This window comes from Hippopotamus amphibius, chromosome 1 (assembly GCF_030028045.1).
Source record: "Hippopotamus amphibius kiboko isolate mHipAmp2 chromosome 1, mHipAmp2.hap2, whole genome shotgun sequence".
Classification (NCBI taxonomy): Eukaryota; Metazoa; Chordata; class Mammalia; order Artiodactyla; family Hippopotamidae; genus Hippopotamus; species Hippopotamus amphibius.
Genome location: NC_080186.1, coordinates 171,584,085 through 171,608,206, shown reverse-complemented (window position 1 = coordinate 171,608,206; position 24,122 = coordinate 171,584,085). Strand labels below are relative to the sequence as shown.

General features: G+C 39.6%; 1 protein-coding gene across 1 annotated transcript in view; it reads right to left on the bottom strand.

Annotated features, from left to right (window-relative positions):
* Positions 1–24,122, bottom strand: part of FBN2 (fibrillin 2) — a 220,903-nt gene that overhangs the window by 59,138 nt on the left and 137,643 nt on the right. The window contains exons 20-32 of the mRNA XM_057748982.1: positions 21,628–21,747; positions 15,763–15,900; positions 14,789–14,839; positions 14,061–14,186; positions 10,944–11,171; positions 10,282–10,407; positions 5,747–5,875; positions 4,842–4,967; positions 2,728–2,853; positions 2,115–2,237; positions 1,869–1,994; positions 1,390–1,515; positions 163–285 (exon numbers count right to left, since the gene is read on the bottom strand). Coding sequence (XP_057604965.1) covers positions 163–285; positions 1,390–1,515; positions 1,869–1,994; positions 2,115–2,237; positions 2,728–2,853; positions 4,842–4,967; positions 5,747–5,875; positions 10,282–10,407; positions 10,944–11,171; positions 14,061–14,186; positions 14,789–14,839; positions 15,763–15,900; positions 21,628–21,747 — 1,668 coding nt within the window. The remainder of the gene's footprint in view (positions 1–162; positions 286–1,389; positions 1,516–1,868; positions 1,995–2,114; positions 2,238–2,727; positions 2,854–4,841; positions 4,968–5,746; positions 5,876–10,281; positions 10,408–10,943; positions 11,172–14,060; positions 14,187–14,788; positions 14,840–15,762; positions 15,901–21,627; positions 21,748–24,122) is intronic.

Below are 24,122 nucleotides of genomic sequence, written 5' to 3'. Positions count from 1 at the left end.
AGGGATTATCTTGCAACGAAAGACGGCCTTTGATTTTCAAGAGAATAAATGAAAGTAAGACGCATGTTCCTATTCAAGTATGTAGGTTAACAACTGTGCAAAGAAGAGCCTCTAGGGATTTTGTGTCTTAGTGAAGGTTATTTATATTTGCAAACTACTCACCAATACATTTGATGCCATTTCCAACCCAGCCTTCTCTGCAGCTACATTTGAAGCTTCCTGGGACGTTTAGACATGAGGCATGCATGTCACAGTTGTGGGCACCAATTTCACACTCATCCACATCTGAGAAACCATAGTTAATACGAAAAAGATAAGATACAACCTAAATAATTCTACTGCCGAGATAGATTTCTGTATAGGCAAAATTTTAAAGTAAACAGAGAAAACATTAACGTCACTTTTAATATGTTTAGACTCCAACAAGATGTGGAAGTTCGTGATCCCAATCAAACAAGGCCTTGCCTGAAAGAAATTGCCAGCCAGAATATATAAAAATATTCACTGGAAATGTTCCCTGGAAAAGGACCAGATGCTTTTGTCAGTATATGTATATCGTGCCTGTGTATGTGGTACACACACATGAACATGCAGAGTTCTTTCGTTACTTGCTCTTTCCTGGAGGTGTCAGCTTAAGGCCTAGGGTGCACCCTAAGTCACCCACCACCCGGCCTGAGCAAACTACCACACGAGAGCCTTGAGCAAGGATGGACATTTGGCCCAAAGCACTGACCGTGGGACTTCAACCCCCATCCCCTCTTTCAAAAGGCTAAAACTATTTAGTAGAAAACAGGAATAAGAGATAAAGTGGATGGGATGGGCCAAAAAAAAAAAAAAAAAAAAGGTGAAGAGAGGAAATTTGGGCAGGGAGGAGAGGAGGCAAAAGCACATGGAAAGAGAGGAGTGAAGAAGAGAGAAAAAGATAGGGGAACGAAAGCAAAGCAAAGAGTCTAAATATAAATTCACATTAATTTTTGTTAGTTTAAAAGAACTGCAAAACTCAGTAACAACTGGGATTCCTCCAGGTCTTTTGGTGCTCCTTCCTTACGTATATCTCCTGTTTGGGCAGCAGTTCTACTAAGAAAGTGAACACTGCTCCAAAAGCCACCAAGAGCACATCAGAACCATGGGGGCTTGATTCCACGCCCACTCTCCTGCTCCACGTGCAAGGCCACAGCCAGGTCTGCGGCTCAGTGGCTGAGACCCTGCTCATCTACCGCAGAGAAGAGACAGACGCATCACACATGCGCTAGGCCAGTTACCCAACACATAACTGTCACAACCTGGTGTGAGTGAAAGTACGAGAAATTCCAGAGAACAAATGATGCTGAAAGTTACCCTCTGAAACACAGGAAGCTGAAACACAGGGGATACAAGCCTGAGACCTACCTGTGCATCCTGTGGTCCCCTTCTTCACTGAGTACCCCAGCTGACAGTGGCAAATGAAGGATCCCTTGGTGTTCTCACATTCCCCAAACATGCAGATGTTTGAATTTAAGTCACATTCATTCACATCTAGGAAATTGATTTTCAACCCCTTGGTTAATACTTGTTCATTCTAGTAATTCAAAAGCTATCTTTAAAACTGAATAGCGTAATACTGAGATAGGTAAATAAATTTAAAATATAATGTACTTGCAGGATTCTGTATTACAGATAAATATACTGTCTTTAAGGATTTTTTTCCAAATAATTCTTCCTTTTCAGCTTTTACATCTTCTAACACAATGGTTTGAATTACTGTAAATCAACTATAGTCCAATATAAAATAAAAATTTAAAAAAACCCCGAAAAAGCCTCTTCTCATGTGCATATGTGTGTGTGCTCCTACTGCACATAAATATTTATCCTGTTCTTATGGTACCCACCAATGCATGTTTTCATGTCCATTGAAGCCATGAACCCGTCATAACACAGACAGCGATACTCTCCAGGAATGTTGGTACACTGCCCACCATCACAGATATCAGGATTATTTTCACATTCATCAATATCTGAAAACAAGGATGACTTTTATTAAGCTCAAATATATTTTTTCATCATCCAGTTCCACTCAAAATATCTGGAGCCAGATTTATAAGATGTACAAAGTCTGTGTATTTTCCTTCCTGTACCTGCGCATGACCTCCCATCTGGCATCAGGGCATAACCTTCACTGCAGCTACATTCGTAGCTTCCTTCTGCATTCGTGCACTGGGTGTCGCAGCCTCCGTTCATTATCATACATTCGTCAATATCTGCGAAAACATTGCCCCCGCGTTATTTGTCAGGGTTACTTACTTAAAACAAAGAAAGAGAGCTTCTCTCCTTCTTTTTAAGCAGACAATCCTTAAATGGCTTTGGATTTTTCTCCCCGCTGTTCATATTGATTTATCATTGTACCATTAGCCTTTCTCAGTTCCTCTCACTTCCTTTTAGACAGCATTCCACTTGACATTTAGCTCTAGTAATCTAAGATTAAAGAACTCAGAAATACAATATAGGATGAAATACACACACACACACACACACACACACACACATATATATATATGATGTTTCCTATGATAAAACTAGAGCTTCCTCTGCAAAACCACCAAATCATAGCATGTTAGAGATCTGCTCCCATTCTTAGATTCATTTTTAGGACAAAGGACTCCCATCGATGTCATTACACATTCAGTGCCAGAAGCATTCCTAGACTGACCTGAGAAATACAAGTTTCAGACCCGCTTAGCCTACCCGTACCTGTACAGCCCTGCCGGTCTGGTGTGGCCTGGTACCCGGGATTGCAGGAGCACTGGTAAGTTCCGATCATGTTTACACATTTTCCATTTCTACAGAGATTGTCACTCAGGGAGCATTCATTAATATCTATAAAAAGATACAGAGAGTTAATATTTTACAAAATCACAACATGACTTAAACTATCAAGAACATGCTGCATTGGAGCAGTGGTCTCCAAAGGGCTGTATTTATTTCAGGGGGAAATAAGATGATCTCCTGCGGCAGTTCAAAGAAAACGCTGGAATCTATATTTCTCTTCGTTCTGTCTATGAACGCACTGCCCAGTGGAGCTCTCCACGCTGATGGAACTGCTCTGTATCTGTGCCATCCAATAGACAGCTGTTACGGAGGGCCTGAAACGTGGATACTGGGACTAAGAAACTGAACTTTTAATGTTATTTAATTTTAATCAAATTCAAATAGCCACATGTGGCTAGTGAGTACCATGTTAGACCACATCCACATAGCACATCCAGAAATAAAGCATGCTAATACTTAACATATGAATTCACACTGACACGCACAGCTGGTCTTAACTGGATGGCCTCGTGTTGCCTAAATAACACAAACGTTCCTGAGGGAAACTTCCACAAAACAGAGAGGCTGAAAATAGGGCCCTCACTTTGTAAGTTTTCATGGCATTGTGCTTAGTGGGCCTGGATAAGTGGAGTACAGATTATAGTACCTGTTTTTAAGTAAACTAATCTGCAAAGATCTGTGGAAGAAACTAGTACTAATAATGCAGAAAGAGAAGAGCAGAAAAATGGTAGAGTGACACTTCCTCACACAAGTCACTTGTCAAACATAATCTAAGGTAAAAATCATATACAACAAGAAATTCATCCCAAATTCTCAAAATTACTAAGAAGGCGATGCAACAGATTCACGTCTATAATTACAAACTATTTACTTTATTGAACATGCAAAAATACGTATCTTATAATGTACATTATACCACTGAGGGGAACTTTTTTCCAGCTATAAAATCCATGGAAATTAATTAGCAAAATAAACCGAACTTAGAAATAGATCTCTGAATCACTGGTATCACAACCATGAATAAACAGTCTCTAATTATCTGTGTGAAAAAGCTTTCTGTACTACTATTAAAGCAGAATTAAAAATATTTAAAACTTTTAACTTCACCTTTTAGAAATGTCTGTTTGAAAAAAGAAGCAGACTCACAGACACAGAGAACAAACCAGTGGTAACCAGTGGGAAAGGATACAGAAAGGGCAAGATGGGGGAGGGGTTAAGAAGAAAAGGGTTATTATGGGATGACACAAAAGCACGTATGCAAAACTTTTGAAAACTGTAAAGCACGACAGAACTGAAAGAACCTTCCATTCAATAAAAAAATTAAAAATGAAAAAAATAATGTCTGGCCTATGATTTAAGATTCACCTGATCATTAGCATAGCGATATAAATACGGGTTATAAATAAATACATGTGTAGTCAGGAGGTGTGCTCAAGTTATGTTTTTATTCGGGGGCGTGGGACCTGTTCTATTTTAAACTGCTTTATTTGCTTACTCTTTCGAGAAAGATTTATGGTGAGGAAAACACTTCCTGGCTAAATCAAAGTTTTCAAGCCCGTGGAATGCTTCAAGACCACCACCATCCCCACGGAGCTCAGGGCTGGTAAAGAGGCCTCAGTGTTTCCATGAGGAGGGGGTTGGAGGGAGCGCGTGTGCCCACACACAAGTGACAGACCCCGTGATGACAGACGCGGGGCACAGAGTGGATTCTGTGCACAGGTGTGCGCACAGGTGAACTACCAGGGAGCAGCACTTCCAACCGGAGCAGCTGTCCCATCCCAGCCGACCCGCAAGAGGGAACGGCAAGGCCTGACACAGCGTCCCTCCCACAGGGTCCTTTCCAGGGCACTTGGAACAAAAAAGAGGGTAACCGGGCCACGCATTCTCTAAAGACACAGCCTGAACGTACGGACTCTGAATTCCCAAATTTTAATCAGCTAGATTTCACATGCCAAAAACAACACGTTCGCGAGAACGACCTCCGATCTTTGTGCTCTAAACCATTTGAACCGGGAGGGCCGAGGAGACAGACTCACCCACACAGTCCTCACGTGACGCTGACAGCTCGTGTCCCAGTGGGCAGTCACACTGAAAGCTGCCCTCAGTGTTCACACAGGTGCCACCCCTACAAAGGAGAGGGTTACGTTCACATTCGTCAATGTCTGAAAGGTAAAAACGTGAGAGCCATTAAAGAACTCCGAGGAAGAAAACGGCCACGCACACAGCATGGGAGAAAGACGTATTATCTGCGGTCGCGGGGACTCACATGTGAGAGACGGGTTAATGGAAGACGGGATCGCGCCCTCCTCACTTTCTCTACGATTAGCAGATAACAGGTTAAGGTTCTACTCCGAACTAGAGTGAGCGATCAAGGCGTTTACTTGTATGAAATAAGCAGGCTCACAGGCTTATTGAAAATAAACAATATTCACCTCATAGCACTCTAAACTCCGGACACCACACGTCTCCATCTCTAATCAAAAATGAAAAAAATCTTAGACTGATCACTTTCGATATCCCATGAGGGGAGTCCTATAAGTCATCAGCAATGAAACAGCGGGCTAAAAGGTGGGCAGTGCCAAGAGTGTTTGTAACATCACACGAGTAAGGAAAAGAACATGGGATTCCCATGAGAATATAAATTCGAGGGTCACCATCTAATGGGATACATTTCACGTGGGTTGCTCCTCAGTAGTTAGTCTGTGGTGACTGCAGATTCTATAAATAAACAGAACCCAGTCTCAATATCTCACTGCCATTAAGGCGCCAAGAGGCTGGGGCTCCCCGAGAGCTATCGAGGAGCAGGTTTCCTGTCTGACGTCTAGATCTGTTCTCTCTCTCGCCACAGCTCCTTGCCAAGCGTGCTGTTAACAGCTGCGAGAGGAGCCAGGATCGCGCTCAGGAGCGTGTGCTCGGCCGTTCGCTGGCCCGGGAGGCTTACCCATGCAGTTCTTCATCAGCATGAAGCCGCTCTCATAGCCTTCGAAGCACTCACACTCAAAGCTGCCTGGCGTGTTGACACAGATCCCACTCCCACAGAGGTCAGGAGAAATCCTGCACTCGTCGATGTCTAGTTCACAGGGTTTAAAAGAAATTCAAAAAAACCAGAGTGAGATGAGGAGAGGTCAAGAACGGAGAGATGTGGCCTCCCAAGCGAAGGTGCTGGAGGAGTCAGGGGAGGGCCACAGAAGGATGTGCTTTCAGGAGATCCCCCTCGAGGGGGACAGGGCTGCAGGCACATTCCTTCCCCAACTGCCAAAACGGTCGCAGCCAACGCGCAGGTGGTGCCTTTTTGCCTTTAAGAATTCTGGAATTGTGGATTTCTCTCTGTGGCTTAGAAATGGTAACAGAAGGATGAACCAAGCAACTGTGATAAGAGCTGGTGAAGGCAGGTGGCGCACGGGGAAGCCGTGGCCGTGCACGATGCTGGTGCTGCTGCCCTAGCCCACGTCCACCTCTGGTGGAGGCATGTGGGGGCTGCTGCCTCTGAGTAGGGGCGCCTGGCCAGCCGCAGAGACAGCCTCAGAGGCAGACGCAACCAGCGAACCCTGAGCCAGAGGACGCACATATAGGGCAGGCCTGTGGAATACGCTCCAGCTGTGCTTTTGTGTCACGTTCAGATGGAAGAGCCTACTGATCTAATTTTAAAACTAAAAACAAAGGACGATGATGGGCTTTTGTGTCTGTCACTTTTTACATACTACAGTAGATGAGTCTTTAATAGCAGTGTTATATTCTCAAAAACAGGATTCTATGAGAAAGCTCCCATTCCTGAAATCAGTTTTTCAACAGAGCAGTTATGTCTGTAAAAATTAAGAAAACATGACTTGTTTAAACATTTTTGTCACCATGGAAAAAATGTTTCTGCCCACATCTGTTTATTCTGGTAAATTTTAATTTTTAAGTTTTTCTATCGCTGGATTTATAAATGGCTAATTTGCACACATTCTCTTGGCGGGGGGTGTTGGGGGGGTGGTCTCAGTCCCTGCTGTCTCCCAGCTTTTCTCTATTGATCTTCCCAAATGCAGGACACTCTGGAAAATGCAGGTACTTTCTTTTAAACAAGAGTCTTAACAACATTGATTGCTTCAGTTAAGCAGGTAACTATGCATAGCAGTTCTCTCACGTTTTGTCTACCAGCATCTAGGAACCGGTGATGAGAGACATGTGAACAGCACAGGATACGTTCAGTGACAGAGGAGGGACACATTTTGCCTGAAGCGATGTGGTGGGAGCTGAATAGTGTAGATTATGAACTCTGGAACCAGACAGCTGTGCACAAGTCCCACTTCTGTTATCTTTCGGGTGTAGGGGCTTGATTTCTCTGTGCCTTAGTTTCTTTATCTGTAAAACGGGGTGTGTAGGAGCACCTGCCTCTTAGGAGTAAGTGAACCAGTATTTCTTAAATGCTGAGAACAGTTCCTGTCTCATAGAGTGGTGTATATATGCAAGCTATTCTCTGTTAGGAATTAGTATTTTGAGGGAAGTGGCTTTTGAACTGATCCTGGAAGGCTGCACAGAAATTCTAAGTTTAAAGATGTAGAATAATTAGAAAGGCAAGATATAAAATGCATGGGTGAAGAAAACTAGCGCATTTCAGAGAGCAGTGAGTTACAGTGAGGCTGATAACGAGTGTGAGTACAGCTGAGACGGGTATGGCTACTGAGGGCACCAGCTTGGGGAGCAGAAGATGGGCCCGACTTGCTGGGAAGAAGGGCAGCCAACCGTGTCCCGCGGACCTTTCACACGGCATCCCACAACACCACAGTGCTGTCAACAAACTTCTCTCTTATACAGTTTAAACAAGGTGAGTTTCAGAACCATTAAGTGACTTGGCTAATTTCACACCAGAAATAGGGCAGTGAGACCTGGAAAAGCGTCTTCATCCAGGTCTATGATCATCTGAGTCAATGGAAGCTGTCTTGTGGGAAGTTACACAATCCCAGCCCTGCTATAGGATGAAACACCTGGTGGCTGTGAAAATGAAGGATCGGACTGGAAAAGTACTGGGGTGGAAGCCGCTGGAGGGCTCTGCAGTACAGCAGACCCTGCGATGTGCTGCCCAGTCCCCCTTCAGGAAGGAAGGACTACCCTCGCCCTCAGCTGTCAGGACGGCAGCTGGCAGAAAGTCCCGAGGGGGGGAACTACCTTTAGGAAACGCCTCAGCTAAGAGGACCTTCCCCACAGTCACAGCCCTTCTCTGGACATGAGTATCCAAAGAGTCATCATGTGGGTACACAAAAGCCAAGCCCCTCGGCCCTAACTCCAGACAACTGTGGTGTGCCTCCCAGATGCAGAGCTCCCGGGCGGCGGGCTGAGGACCACACTGGGACTGTGTCACAGCCCAACCTCTCCCTCAGCTCACTTCTGCTTCCCTTCCTTCCCTCCCCAAGTCGTCGATCCCAAGACCAATCCCTAATAACCTTCCCGCATGCTGATTTCTGCCCAGAGTCTGCTTCCTAAGGAGCTGAGCCTGCATCAGTACTAGTGTAGAAGAAATATTACAAGCATGTGAAACAGTCATTGTGATGGAAGAATACCGTAACTTTTTCACTTGTCTGTTGGGCGAGGGAGGTGTCAAAATTAAGTGTGAGGCTGCAGTCCTAAGTGAAATGATACTGTTAACACATACAAGGAAGTCCCTAGGCAGAGGAGGGGGGATGGGATGAACAGAGACGAAAACAAAGAGAAAGTGTCCGGACGGAAGTTAGAAATGTGGGAGCGGAACTCAGGAGGAATAAAGGGCTAGAGACGGCACCTAGCAGTCAGCTCAACAGTCGTCCAAAAAGGCCATCCAAAAAGCCTGATGGTCGATGCAATTCGGAGAGGCAGAATGCTGTGAGAGCAGAGCACATTGGAAAATGCCCAAGGGATGGAAAACGCCAAAAGCAAGAAAAATCTGGGAAGATTAGAGAAGGAACATCATAGTCATGATAGGACAGCTGAGACGGGGAAGTACCATGCAAGCTAAGAGAGAAGACGATTGAGGAGGGGTTGGCCAGAGGTCAAGGAGCACCTGCACCGAGAGAAAGACTTTTTTGAACTTGGCAAAGGCATATAGATGTGTGTGAAGGAGAGAGGACAGCACTCGAAAGTTCAAGGGCCTGCAACGCAAATGGTGAGTTAATAGAGAGGAGTGAGAGGTGAAAGTAGGAAAAGAGGATGGTAGCTGGAGGAAAAAGGAGGGCTGATGCGATGTTCCGTATTTGTTTACATATCTAGGGAAAGGAACCAGTGAAGAGGGGGAGATGCCAGAGAGAGAGAGAGAGAGAGAGAGAGAGAGGAGGAGTGAACTCTGCTGCGAAGGGCCTGGAGCAGGAGGAGGAAAGGACACTGAAAGCAGAGAGTTTCCCTGGAACGTAGCAGAAGAACATCACATTTCTTTCTCTGGAAGTAGAGGAGAGAGTAGGGCTGGAAAAGGAAATTTTATACCCGAGTGGAGGGTGTGTGAGAAGGGTCCTAGCAATCAGGTTTGACTCCAATAAAGAAGAAAAGGAAAGAATAGCAATATGAGATGGTGTGTGAGTCAGAAGGGGTTTAGAAGAGGTGCTAAAAGAAATTTATTAAGGGATGTAAAGAGGTGAGTACAAGCATCGCTCAGCATCTGTGAAGGCCTGGTTGAGGGTGAATGCTGGGACCTCAGTCAGCTCTTCTCAGCCTCTCCCCGCCAAGTTCAGCAGTCCCGAGTGGAGAAAACAGTGGTGAGGTGGTTAGGAGTCTGGGATCAGCATGGAAGGCACAGCAGGAAGACGAGACAGCAGAACTCCAGAAGACCAGATGGATAGTTCTGAAATGCATTGGGGACAAGCTAGGCTGGGTAGGGCCAAGAGTGAATCCGTGGGACCTTACGGAGTAGGAATCTAGAAAGAAGTCAAGAGAGACCCTTCAATGGAGATCATGAAGATGTAGTGAGGCAGAAGGAAAGGGAAAATTCCAAAGAGAATATGAAAAATGAGAGTTCCGAAAATAAGATCTGGGAGATACGCTTCGAGTGTTTGGAATAATTTGTTATATTATCTAATAGAAAAACCTGGAATTCTGTATCTTTTCTTAAAGGGCATGGCTATGGATAAAAATAAGGATACAGATTGTGACCAAAGCATAATTAGTAAGAAAACTGCCCACAGATGAGGAAAATAAGTTACAACTTCTCTTACAAACCTTAAAATTTGTAACAGAATGTCAAGTTTATACAAGTGTTGATTTAATGGCTACATTCTTTACTACTCATATATTCTGAAAATCCTATCATTATGTGTTATGTTGCTCCTGTAGGTAGAACAAATATTATTTTCATGCTCTTTTGCAGCTCTCTCACAAGTGTGCTTGGAGAAGTGGTTTAAGAGTAGGGAAAAGGAAATAAAAAGAACAATTTACATGTTCCTAGTGAGGGGATGGGTTTTTAAAGGCAGTACTTTCAAAAAGGAGAAGAAAGAGAACCAGGGTTTACCCAATACACGAGAAGAACAGTCTTACCTGTGCAGTTTCTTTCCTCCATGTCTAAAGCAAAACCACTATTGCAACGGCACTTGAAACTTCCAATTGTATTCCTGCACTTTCCATAGGTGCACATCCCAGGAAATGCTTTGCATTCATTGATATCTACAAGCAGAACAGAGCTAGAATGTAGAGCTGGCTGATATAAAAGAGTAGGTTTATCATTTTAAGTTAAAAATCTATCACGATGGAAAATAATGTACTCAAGTAAAAATGGGGGATATCAAATTTTTCAATGATTACATGGACACCACACAGAAAGTTTCAATTGTGAAAAAGATTCTATATTTTTTATTGAACAGTTCTGATCCCTTTATTTCTGACTGTCTGTTTTGTAAAATTTAGGGGAGACAGAGAACTTTTTGCAACATCAGGGCTGCATCTCATCAAGCTTGTGTTGAGGAAAGCAGCGGTACAGTAGAAAGGTGTAAGAAAAGTGAGATTAGCTGTCTTTTTTAGTATCTTCCCTTCAATACCAACTTGTATAGGTGATTTACACTCCTGGACCATACGGCTGGTCGCGTGCTTTGTTTAACAAAGAAAATAAAGTGGGAAATCAAAGGTTTAAAGCAAAATCGATTCTCAGAGAATGTGGAAGGCGAGCTTTAGTGCAGAGGAGCCAACGCGCTGCTGATAGCTACCTTTGTAAAATGGCCTCCCAGTAAGAACGTCTCCTCTGTTAGCAAAGCCAGGCCCCCGCGGGCACAGGGTCTCATACTCCTTGGTGCCAGGTTTGGGGCACTCCTCACACTCAGTGCCCCACGCGGCCCCGACCGCACAGCAGCAGGCATCCATGCGGAATTTCCCAGGAACAGGATGGACGCATTCGTCTTCATCCCACTTCAAGTAACACTGCTCCATGCGGATATCTACGGAGAGAGGGAACCCCAGTTTGAGGTGAAGCTCAAAGATTCACCGAACATTCACATACCAAGCATCTGCTCAGTCCCTGGCATGATGCCAGGCCTAGGAGACACACTAACGGGCAGGAGACAGAGTCTCTGACCCCCTGAAATGGACACCTTAATGACAGTCATTTAAAGAGAGCAAAGGCGGGTTCTCCTTCAGTATTACCTAATTCTCACATGACACCTTCAGGAAGAAAAGGTTCCCTTGGGACAAGATTCCTTCTTATCATCACCTATGGTGGCTTTTTTGTACTGCTTACATCAGAAATAACAAATTGATTTTAGCATATTTTAGGGTCACTAAAATATACGTGATTCTGGGATTAGGTAGGGAAACAAAGCATTTGAATTAGGTATGTAAAATGTTATGAGAGCCTGGCAGAGTAATTCTGTGCTTTACTACCGAATTTCATATCAATATTTACATCAGGAATCAAAACGGCATCAGCACACTGGCCAGATACGGCCTGTGAATGTTTTGATTGGCTTGCATAGAAATTAAAGTGTTAATTTGGAAACATCTGGATAGTACATGTGCTTTACAGTTTGCTGCAGTCTCCACCACTCCTTATTATCAACTCACTCATTTATGTTAACTGTTTGGCCCCTGCAAGCATCTGAGTTTGGAACTCCTGATTTAGATCAATTTCCATCAGAGCCGTTTATCTCTGCTGTCCTCAGAATATTTTCCATTTTCATATGCCAATCTCTTCTTGAAACGTTCTCACATCCACAGCCACAGTGAATTACTGTAGCACAATTTAAGTAGTGACAAAAAGCATTTAACCAAAGTACAAGGATGAAGAATCCAATATATCCTCTTAGAATATTACAAAGGCATGATTTTGAATGATATTACTAAGAATTTATTTTGCTGAGTGATAATTTAAAATCAATGATATAAATTCATATATAGCATCATTTAGTTTACTGAAGGCAATTTGATTTCATTAGTTATTTGACCATACTGATACTATTACTTTGTCATCTTTAAAAGATACTTTACTTTTTTCTAAACTTTGGAGATAATTTAAGAATAAAATTCCAAAAGGAAGTTTACTTTATTATTAGACTTCGGATATTATGATTTCTAAACAATTCCGTATGATTTTACAGTCATACTTTGTATCCAAATTTAAATATGCTGTCAAAAATTAGTTTAAAATGAAATTTGTATTACTTGTAATAACTCAACTGTATACCATTGCAAACATTTTTTCTTACTACTAACTTTATTTTTATTTTTATTTTTTATACATCTTTATTGGAGTATAATTGCTTTACAATGTTGGGTTAGTTTCTGTTGCACAACATAGTGGATCAGCTGTATTTATACATATGTCCCCATATCCCCTCCCTCTTCAGCCTCCCTCCCACCCTCCCCATCCCACCCCTCTATTTCATCACAAAGTATCCAACTGATCTCCCTGCTCTATGCCGCAGCTTCCCACTAACTATTTTACATTTGGTAGTGTACATATGTCAATGCTACTAACTTTAAAAATCCCTGTTTTTAAAATACCTTAAAAATCTTTGAATATAATAATTTAAAAATATTTATTACATAGTTTTTGAATACTTTTAAAAATATACATGTTTTGAATACTCATTTAATTTATAATTTAAAAATACCTATTTAAATACCTTGAAGATCTTGGAATATAATACTACCATTACTCACACTTTGTCTACAAGCTTAAATTTTGAATATAAGCCTATGTAAAGTTATTTTACAAACTAAAAACTTACTGTTTCATACTGGAAAAAAATCCCGTAAGTAAAAAAATTGTTCAGAGACAACACAGAATTAATAGAGGCTTCTTTTTCAGAAGATTATTTTTCAATCATGAAACTTAAGTTTAGTCAAGGATAACACTGATAAAAAGTAAAGTCAACTAGGCAGTTCTATAATACAGTTTTGATACAAAGAGCTTCCTTATTTAAAAATCTTTAGAAAATAAAGCATTAAGAAAATTTAAACTCCGAAGATAGTAAAGGAAGGGACAGGATCAGTCAATGTTTCACACAGAAGCCACATAACTTTGCCATGACTTTCTCCACTATCTTGTCTAGGAGCATAGCTACAGTGGGCTGGTAAATGTTAACTTCAAACACGAGTCTCCAATCTTTCTTCTATATTCAAAATATACATAGTTCTCTTATCCCATTGACAGTGTAAAAGACTAAATAGGCCTAAAATATCTGATTAAACAACTTATAATTTTTGTGTGTATGAAAGTAGGGACTTGAAAAAATATCTGTACGCCCATGCTCGCAGAAGCACTATTCACAACATCTAAAAGGTGGAAGCCACCCAAGTGTCCATCAACAGATGAGCAGACAAATAAAATGTGGTATATACATATAATGGAACACCACTCAGCCTGAGAAAGGAGAGAAATACTGATACACGCTACAACATGGATGAACCTTGAAGACACCACGCTAAGTGAAACAAGCCAGTCACAGGACAAATATCATATGATTCCTTTCCTATGAAGCACTTAGAGTAGTCAAATTCATAGAGACTGGAAGTAGAAGCATGGATGCCGGGGGCTGGGAGAAGGATAAATGGGGAGTTAAGTGTCTAATAGGTAGAGTTTCAGGTGAGGAAGATGAATTTGGGGGATAAATTTTTGAGTAGTACTAACTTTCTATATTATACAGAAACCATTTCATTTAAATTCATTCACTTAAAACATATCCTCTAGTGAGATTTCCCCCAAATATCTCACTTAAAGCAAGTTTTCCAGCTATAGACCAAATAATTTTGGTCAGGCCACTATCCAAAAAAATAAGAAAATTCATGTTTGGTTTCATGCATAAAATACATGAGAGCATGGATCTTACCCAAACACACACGGCCAGTTCCATCCAATGTAAGGCCTTCAGGGCACTCACAATGAAAAGATCCTTTGCTGTTGACACAGTGTCCATTTGGACAAACGCCAGGAAACACCTCACACTCATTAACGTCTGCAAGGAAATGAAGCAAGCAGAGGGGTAAAGATGTTACAAACAGAAAAAGCAGGTGTAGTCTTACTTCCTGTATAACATATTCATTCTGCAATACAATGTGGACTACTCCTTGAGTTAAGCAGAAATATTCCACAAAGAAGCCACCAGGTTTCCTGGGTATCAGCTGTGAAAACTACCACAGCCTTGCCCGTCCATAAAACACAGCCCAAACATGCTCCTTTACCAACTGCTCTGTGCCTTAAAGGCTTGTGATGTTCTCATGAAAATTTACCCAACAGCATAAAGAGGAGAAATGGGAAACTCTGCTGTTTGCTAAGAATATTATCCTAAAACATTTGTTGACTACATCGAGTATTTCTACTGAAATTCTAAGGTTTTTGAAAATGACAATTATCTCCAAAGTGTGAGAGTGAATGTTAATTTCAAATACCACTCTATTGGGAGACTAGGATTGCCATATATACATTACTAATAAGAAAAAAATATCAAATTGTGCACTTTAAATATATGCAGTTTATTGTATGTCAATATCTCAATAAAAGTTCTTAAAAAAAATTACTGCTCTAAAGACTCACAATGTCATTCAAGAATGTACTCACCTTCACAAGTAACACCTTTAATCCTGGCAAACCCTCTTGGGCAAGCTGTATCTGAGACAAAGGACACATTTTTACTTCATTACAAAAGAAAACACAACTGTCTTAAGCTCAAGAAACAGTATAATGGAATCTATAAATTTATTTATTTTTTAATTTTTTTGGCTGTGCTGGGGCTTCGTTGCTGCGTGCGGGCTTTCTCTAGTGGTGAGTGGAGGCTACTCTTCTTTGCAGTGAGTGGGCTTCTCAGTGTGGTGGCTTCTCTTGTTGTGAAGCACAGGCTCTAGGCGCATGGGCTTCAGTAGCTGTGGCACATGGGCTCAGTAGTTGTGGCACACGGGCTTAGTTGCACCTTGGTATGTGGGATCTTCCCAGACCAGGGATCGAACCACTGTCCACTGGACTGCAGGCGGATTCTTAACCACTGCGCCACCAGGGAAGCCCCAGAAACAGTATACTGGAATCTAAATTGAACTAAATAAAAACTACAATCTGGGTTTTAGAGGCAAAGGACTCCAGCTGCCCTCTGTTCAATTCAGTGGAGCACACATGACTTGCTGTGGTAATAACTCCATCAGTGTTGACCCATATTGAGAGTCTCATACTTTTTCCTGCCGTTTCCTTTTGCTTTCCCATTGTCAACTGAATCACAAGTAAACAAAAGGTTTAGGGGAAAGAGACATCATGTTCTACTGGGACACATGCAAACAAGAATATTGGAGGATACCTGCAGTCATCCAGCAGCTAAATTCTAGTTGATTCCCTTCCTTATCTAAACTATTCAGAAGGCCTGCTTAGAGTAAAGGGATAAAATACACATTTCAAGAAGTGATGCATTTTACCAGAAAAGACAACATGTTTGGGAGAACATGATCTTATGGTCTTCCTCACTATGGAAATACATAGAGAAAGAGATGCCGAGTTGAGGAAGAAGCTTTCCGATGAGAAGCCCAGAAGCCCGCTGGTCAGGCGCCTACCTAGTTCACAGCGCTCGCAGGGGCTCCCCCAGGCGGCCCCAAGCGTGGCGCAGCATTCGGATTTCAGAGTGGCTCCATTGATGTTCACCTCACAGCGGTTGTCCTGGATGTTGAGCCAACACGTCCCTTTCAGGCTGTCTGGAAAGGAATAGAAAAGGATGGGGAGCTCTCATGTCTGAAGAAAATATAACTCAGTTCTATACACCAAAGGCACTGTTTACTAGTATGAAAAAACAAAACCATTATTTTAAGAACTTTTTAATAGACACATGTACATGCACATGCATTTAAATATAGCATATTACATACATGAAAATCAAACATGGCACTGCATATATCTCACACGATGTGGTAATTAATACAATTATTATCTATGGGTATTCCAGGAGCAGCTGCTACTGCCCATGATTTCATACTGGGATTTGCAAATACAACACATTACTGTTATAAGATCATGACTGTATGAAAGATTGTATGAAATCATAAGATTGTATGAAAAATACTCATAAGATTTATTCTTTATGGCAAATACTTTGACATTTTAGATTTTATCAAATAACATTCTCCAAGTAATCTCCTGCTCTCCTAATTCCCCACCAAATAAACCACACACAATTTCTGTTCTACTGGAGAGAAGCCAGTATTTCTCCAACTGGAGATTATTTGATGAATAATTAAAAAGAAAGAAATCTTAAAGATTAAAAAAACCATCATCTATAAAACCACCATTAAGACACACCAGGGCTAATACTTGATGCATTTTCTTTCAGGCATTTTTCTGTGATACGTATGTACAGCTTTATCTCCAGTTCAAAACGTAATACATGTTTACGATAAACTACTTGAAGAAATAGCAGAGAAAATATAAAAATCACGTGTAATCCAACCATCCAGAGGCAACTACTCCTAACTTTTTAGACTATGTTTCCACACCAAATTTAAATTCCTCCTTAAATGCCCATTAAAAAACCAATTTTGAAGCAGAGAAAAGGAATCCAAAGTTGACATGGCAAATATTAATTGGGTACAATAGATCATGTGTGAAGTTTTCCTTGCAGTACTGTGGCTCTCAGTTTACTGTGCATAGCATTACCAAGCTTCTTGGTAAAATTCAGATTCATAAGTCTCCAGGTATGTGGCCCAGGAGTCTGCATTCGACAAGAGGTGGTCCCTCTGCAGGTGATGTGTAAAACAATTTAACAAAGGCTTAATAGCGCATTGTGGTCACAGACTTGGAAAACGATAAAGAAAAAGGCTATTTCTACAGTATTTACTTTTTTTTCCATTTTTTAAAATAAACTTTAATTTTTAGAGCAGTTTTAGGTTCACAGCAAAATTGAGCATAAAGTAGAGTTCCCATATACTCCCTGCCCCCTCACACACACACAGCCTTCCCCACTATCCATATCCCACATCAGGGTGGTACATTTTTTACAGTCAATGAATCTAAACGTCTATAAACATCATGTACAGGTTTTTGTGTGGACATAAATTTCAGCTCATCTGAATAAATACTAATGAGAGCAATTGCTGGGTTGTATGGTAAGAGTATGTTTAGTTTTATAAGAAACATCCAAACTGTCTCCAACGTGGCTGTACCATTTTGTATTCCCACCAACAATGAATGATAGTTACTGCGGTTCTACATTCTTGTCAGCATTTGGTATTCTCAGAGTTTTGGATTTTCAACATTCTAGTAGGTGTGTAGTGGTGTCTCATTCTTTTAACTTGCATCTTCCTAACGAAATATGATGTGAGCATTTTTTTATATGCTTATTTGCCATCTGTATATCTTCTTTGGTGAAGTATCTGTTAAGACCTTTAGCTGATTTTCTAATTGGTTTGTTAGTTTTCTTATTGTTGAGTTTTAAGAGCTCTTTATATTTCAGATAACAGTCTTTTTATCAGATATGTCTTATTTTCTCCCAGTTTGTGGCTTGCTTCTCATTCTCTTGACCGTATCTTTTGCAGAGCAAAAGTTTTTAATTTTAATGAAGTCTGATTTATTAATTACTTCTTTCATGACTCATGCCATTGGTGTTTTATCCAAGTTATTACCAAACCTAAGGTCATAGTAAATTAATATAAACACAGACATCAACACCCTTCACAAAAATTAAGTCAAAATGCATCATAGACCTAAATGCAAACTACAGTACTTACTTCAAAACCCATCTAATAATAAGGGCAAATAAGTTTTACTGCTAAATTCACCAATAAAAACAAAATATAGCCAGAAAGGCAAAAAAGGAATTATGGTGAAACTTGCAGGCCCACGAAGGGATACACTGTAATTTCTGATTACCTATGGAACAAGGTAGTGGGTAAGAGGACATTACCTACAACCCAAGCCCTCTGGGACAGAGGATAAAACAAAACAAACAATTCTGTCTTTGACTGAATACAAAAAGTTATAGGGCAAGGATGTGGAGAAGAGATGGGAGGTCTGTTTGCTTTTTTCTGTTTTGAGATTCAGTTTGGATAAAAACTGTGTGCAAATGAAAAAGATTTGTTCATAGGTATTTGCATCAGGTCTCAAATTACAGGGTTTTTATAGGCTTAAACCTGTAAATTCCACAGCAGAGGAAACAGAGATCCTTGTGTAAGGCTACCGTGTATTTAAATGGCCTTTTAAGGATTGTGTTAATTACTCATTTATCACCTTGTCTGTAGTCATTTTAAGTAAGATATATTGTAATAATATTTGCTAGTATTTACTGAGGTAGCAATAAGCACTATTAAAGGTTTTCCATGTATTAGTCTATTTACCCATTAAAACAACACTATAAGGTATGGACAACTTGCAGATGAGAAAGCTGAGGCACAGGGGTCAACTAACTTACTCAAGTAAGGTCACCTAGCTAGTACAGTGTCAGCCTCAAGATTCAAACCTCCACTGTTTGATTTCAGAGGCCTCACTGTGTAACACAGTGCTTCTTTTATGGTATTATATCAACACTGAAAAGTCACAAAATCCATAAATAAACACACATATACAATCCATCTCTATCTCCTGATTGTTTTTTCTTTTGTTTGTGTGTGTACATATATACCTACACACACACACAGTCACAATATAGACATAGTTATATAGTCAGAGGTTGGTTAAGATCTCTGAAAAAAATAAAGCATGGAAAGCAGATAAGCTAGAGGCTACAGTAAAAATCAAGAGGAGAAATAATGGTGGCTTAGATTGTGGGTTGTTGATCGTGGTGGTGAGAAGTGGCTAGAATATGGGTAAACTTGAAGTACAACCAACAGGATCTACTGATGGATTAAATGTGCAGTCTGGGAGAAAGGCATCAAGGATGACTCCAGGGTTTTAAAGCCTAGCAATTATGAGAATGGAGTTACCACTTACAAGACAGAAATGATTCTAGGAGACACAGATTTAAGCTGAAAGACAGAAATTTGGTTTTAGACATGCTAAGTCTGAAATGTCAATTAGATAACCGAATGGAGATACTGTACAGATAATTAGAAATACAAGTCTGAAATCAGTGGATAGATTAAGGATGGAGAGAGAAACATGAGTCAACGTAGACGCCATCTAAGCACGAGTGTAAGACAGAGAAGCAAAGAGGTCCAAGGCCTGAACTGTGAGACATTCCAAATTGAAGAGCAGAAGAATATGAAAGATTTAACAAAGGAAACTGAGAAAACACGCCAGAAAAGTGAAAAGAGAAAAAGAGGAGGCCAAAACTGAAAAACTTCTTGAGAAGGGATGAGTGATGAACTGTGCTAAACACTGCTAACAGGCTAAGAAGAGGAGCAAGAATAGACCACTGGATTTGACAACAGAGAGGTCACTGCCCTTGTCGTGTCCATGTAATTTGAGGACAGAATGCAGATCCAAGCCAAAGGTGAGGGAAATTGGTCTGGATTATGCAGAGCCATCAGATGTGAGCAGTGTGATGCAGGAACGATTAACCAAATGTATTGTTCTATTACATTTAATCATTTCAACCAGCCTACAGCTTTCTCTTCGAGCAGTTTATAGAACAGTTCAAGATTGGTTTATATTTAGGAAGTTTGCAGAATATCTTCTAAATCCCCAAATATTCTTTGTATCTAACTAATTTATGTATGTCTGACAATTTTTAATTTGCAATTACGTCAGAGAATTTTTATTCAGTTCTAAATTTAGACATTTGGCCCCTACCAAGGAATGGTTTGCAAGCTAACTACTGATTAAAGCCATTTGACAGTCCTATTAAAAAGTACATTCATAATATTTCCTAAGTATATTTTACTATTCACTCCCTTTTTAAAACTAGAATTCTGTTTTTAATGAAAAAAAAAGAAGAAAAAATGATGTCTAAAATTTTAAAATATTAAGTAAATTTCTTTCTGAGCAGCTTTAGGCTGGGATATTCAAATTTGACTGCAACAAATGAAAACACGTTAATACACTGGCTAAAAGAAATACGGTGGTGTTTAGGTGTCCAACATAATGACTTGGAAACAAAAAGTCTTTGTTCTTTTTCATTAATAGCTGTAGGGCTAAAGGCCAAAATCACAGACATGTTTATAATGAAGCAAAAACTAAGATATCTTTGATGCCCAAGTGGCACACAGATTTAGTTTTCTGAGACATTAATTGACTAATGCTGAGTTCATTTCCTTTGCATAATAAAACTAGTCTATCTCAGTTGGAAACTGTGGCTTAGCAAAAATATTTCTACCTTACCAGATCCAACCCACATGCCCTCCCCCCTCACCAGGAATTCTGTGAGAAAAAAAGTAATGCCCTAGGCAGATGGCAGTCTATTTCCTAGTATGGAGAGCTGAGCAAGGCTCCAGTTTCACCAGCTGTACCTCATTGGGAGATGAAGAGCTGGCATTTCCAAAGAGAAGGTTTTCACTGAAACTTTGGACTTGGTCATTTCTCCTCCTGTGACAAACAGGTACTCTAAGCATCCAGCTAAACATTGTTAGCATCAGACATAATACTGAAAATACTATTGCCATTGGCAAATACCAAGTTGAAGATTCATAGTGAATAGATAACAAATACTGCCGATTTATTTGGCACTATGTGAAACTGAAACATCTCCCTAATTACTTGGAAATATATATTTAGTTCACTTTAAAGGTGGATACTAGGTAATCTATGAAGTATGTATACCTAGCCAGTGTAGCCACAGACACTAGAAGAAGGAAAATGTGACTGGGATCATTTCTCCCTTACATATGCCAAATGGTTGGTTACAGTAATAGATCAGATTATTTCATTTTATATATCTCTTATTGTCTTTATCAAGAACTGACCTCATATGTTTTGAGAGATACATTGAAAGATGTTAGTCTTGGAAGTATTGGAGTATTTCTGTCTTAGAGATTTCCCAAAGCAAGAAAACAGTTACATTCTCTTCTCTGGAGCTCATAAATTTATGATTGATGGGAGAAATGAAAAAAAACAATAAATTCTTTCAATTTGTTTAAAGTTTAAACCCTTCAAATTCTTGTCCTGTTAACTGAGTCCAAATGCGATCACATTTTTGTTTACTATCGAAGGTTGTTTATAAAAAGTATGCAGTAAGGATTTGATTGTATTGATGCCTAAGGCATTCCTGGGGAATGAATATAAATATGTGTGTGGTATGGAAACGCTTATAACTCATAGCATAATGTATATACTTATATGAAAGGAACGCTTCCCAGACTCTAACAAAAGAGCCTGTCCAGTTTACACTATCCTGTTTTACTCCTATCTTGATAACAAGAGAAAGCAACTGAAGTAACTCCTAATTATTAGCTTCCTGTGATAGTGTCGTGTCCTTTTTTTTAATCCACAGTAAGTCTTGAGGTCTCTGCTTATCTCTGCAGTGAAACTGAAACATCAGCACCAAGTATGAATCTTACCAATACAGATCAATCCTGTAGAGCTGAGTTTGCTGCCAGGAGAACATTCACAATTGAAAGATCCAAGGTTGTTCCTGCAGGCCCCATTGACACATGGGTTGCTTTCACATTCATTTATATCTACAATCCAGAAGGAAAAGATTCTGTTAGAGCTGCCATGTGTTTCTGGAAAATATTATTCCAACAAGCCATGCTATGCCAGAATGTCTGGTAAACTTGGCTCTTGTAATTTTAATATGGATCTATGAGGCATAAAGTGAATGGGAAACGAGACGTGCGTTTTACAGTGAATACACATGTGCCCGGCTGGGGACTCAGTAGGACTATAGGAATCAGCCTATTTTGAAAGGGTTCAGTATCTACATCTTCACTGTTTCACTACAACTTTACATACATTGGATTAATTTTCTCCTATAATGAGATGTAATCTTCCTGCAGGAAATCTGTATTCTGATTCCATGGAAAGGAACATATTCCTAGGTGCACTGTGTGCTGTACACAAAGGTGACTATTTCAGCCATCTGTGGCTCCGTGAGGTTTTGGAAGAATTTAAAAAACCTATAGCAGAGACAACATATCACAATGCTGGCTTTAATTCCAAACTTCTGGATTCAGATCAGAAAATAAGGGATGAAACTTTAATACAGGGTACAGCATTCTCCTCTAGCCCTTATCCACCTTCCTGTTCACATTTCCATGTTCGGTGTGAGACATTTCTAAAGCACAACTGATTGTGCTAAAATTAAAAAGATAAAAAAATATTTCAGTTCTTTTAAATAGACCTTTACTATCATTAATTTGATCTGAGTCTTAAATCAAATCATATACCATAATGTAAACAATTCCTGTTGGCCGTCAGAAGTATGACAGTCAGAATTAGAGTATGCTTATGTTCTCAGGTGGTGACTAAACAAGATGTCAAGCCAACAAATTTAAACAGTTTAACATGAGTTAATTAAAAATAAATACAAGATTTAGCTAAAGTATTTAGAAACAATATCAAAGACTGACTTTCAGTATAGATTAAGCCACTCAATTTAAGGAAGAGATACACAGCTTTCTCTCTGTATTTGGTTAATCATATGAAATAGGTCAACATACCTCAAGATATTTTTTGTTGAACACTACGGTTTCCGAGTTCACCATAAAATTTATTTTTTTCTAAACACCTCTTTGAACTAAAACATGAATACCATACCGAGGAAAACATGCAAATAAATAACTAGAAGATTGTAATGTTTACTCTTGAACATCTCAAGTCAAATATAAACTAAATTTGCTCTGAAAAGGCAGGGCTCATTGTTGCTTCTCAAGTCTGTGGACTTGAATGCAAATTTAAAAATCCATGTGGAAAACAGTTATGTTCCTTCTTTGCTATTTCAAAACTACTAAAGAAGTACCCAGCTATTAAATGAATTCTTGAAGTAGAAATTGTTTGAAGAAATATATATGCATCTTTCTCTCAGGTCATCTGTAGCAAGAAAGCCTCTTAAAAGAAAAATACAAGAGCAGGTTTTGTAAATACAGCAGAGATTTGGAATGAAAACATCTACGCCAGAGTACTAAAATTCTTTCAGTAAAAACACAAAGTAACAAAGAAATCGGATAGCCAAAAAAGAAACAGATACTTAATCTGAAGACAGACTATATATTACCTATTAATTTTATTTGTAAGAAGCTCCCCAAAAAAGAAAAATGTCAATATCATATATTTTCAAAACCCCTATTTTATATTAAGCAATTATGAACTCAAAAACTATAAACACATGCCATGACAGCTACAAATATAAACTGTTTAATTTTTCTTTAAATACAATGTTTTTATGTTATAAATGTCATGGAACCAGGAACTGAAACAGTTCACTGTACATTCCTGGAAATAAACTTCAAAGCACATCTGGTTTACATTTAACTAGTTATGTCACTGGAAACACAATCTAAACCACAGTGCTTGCTGTAAAAATTTTAACTTTCACAGACTCTCAGAGCTCAAACAAAAAAAGTAAAATAAATTTTCGTAATTTCAGTTTGAAATATCAGAGAAACTTGATTACTGCTATTTATTACATATATAAAACAGCCTGTTGAAAACATGAATGACAAGCAAAATTAGTGAATATAGCAAGTATATACAGAGAAAGTTAGAATCGGCAATGAATTGGCTAATGATTCCCTGCCTAGTCTTTGGAAATTAGCTTAGAAAGAACAGCATGCAGAGAATTGCTTGAGGTAGACAAATTTATTGTGTGAATGCAAGGTTGAAAATAAGGAGGACACCCAAGGGAAAAAGAGATCCATGGTCTTCAGGTCTATTTCTTTTTTGCAAAATACTTAATAAAATGCAAATAACTTAATAATGGGAAGAAAGTGTAGAAATAGCAGTTATTTAGCTGAGTTTCTCACAATAAATCATTTTTATCTCCACCAATGTCATAAAGCTAGAACCAAAATATTTCTCTATCATTTCTCTTTTATTTACATAACATAAGTTTCCT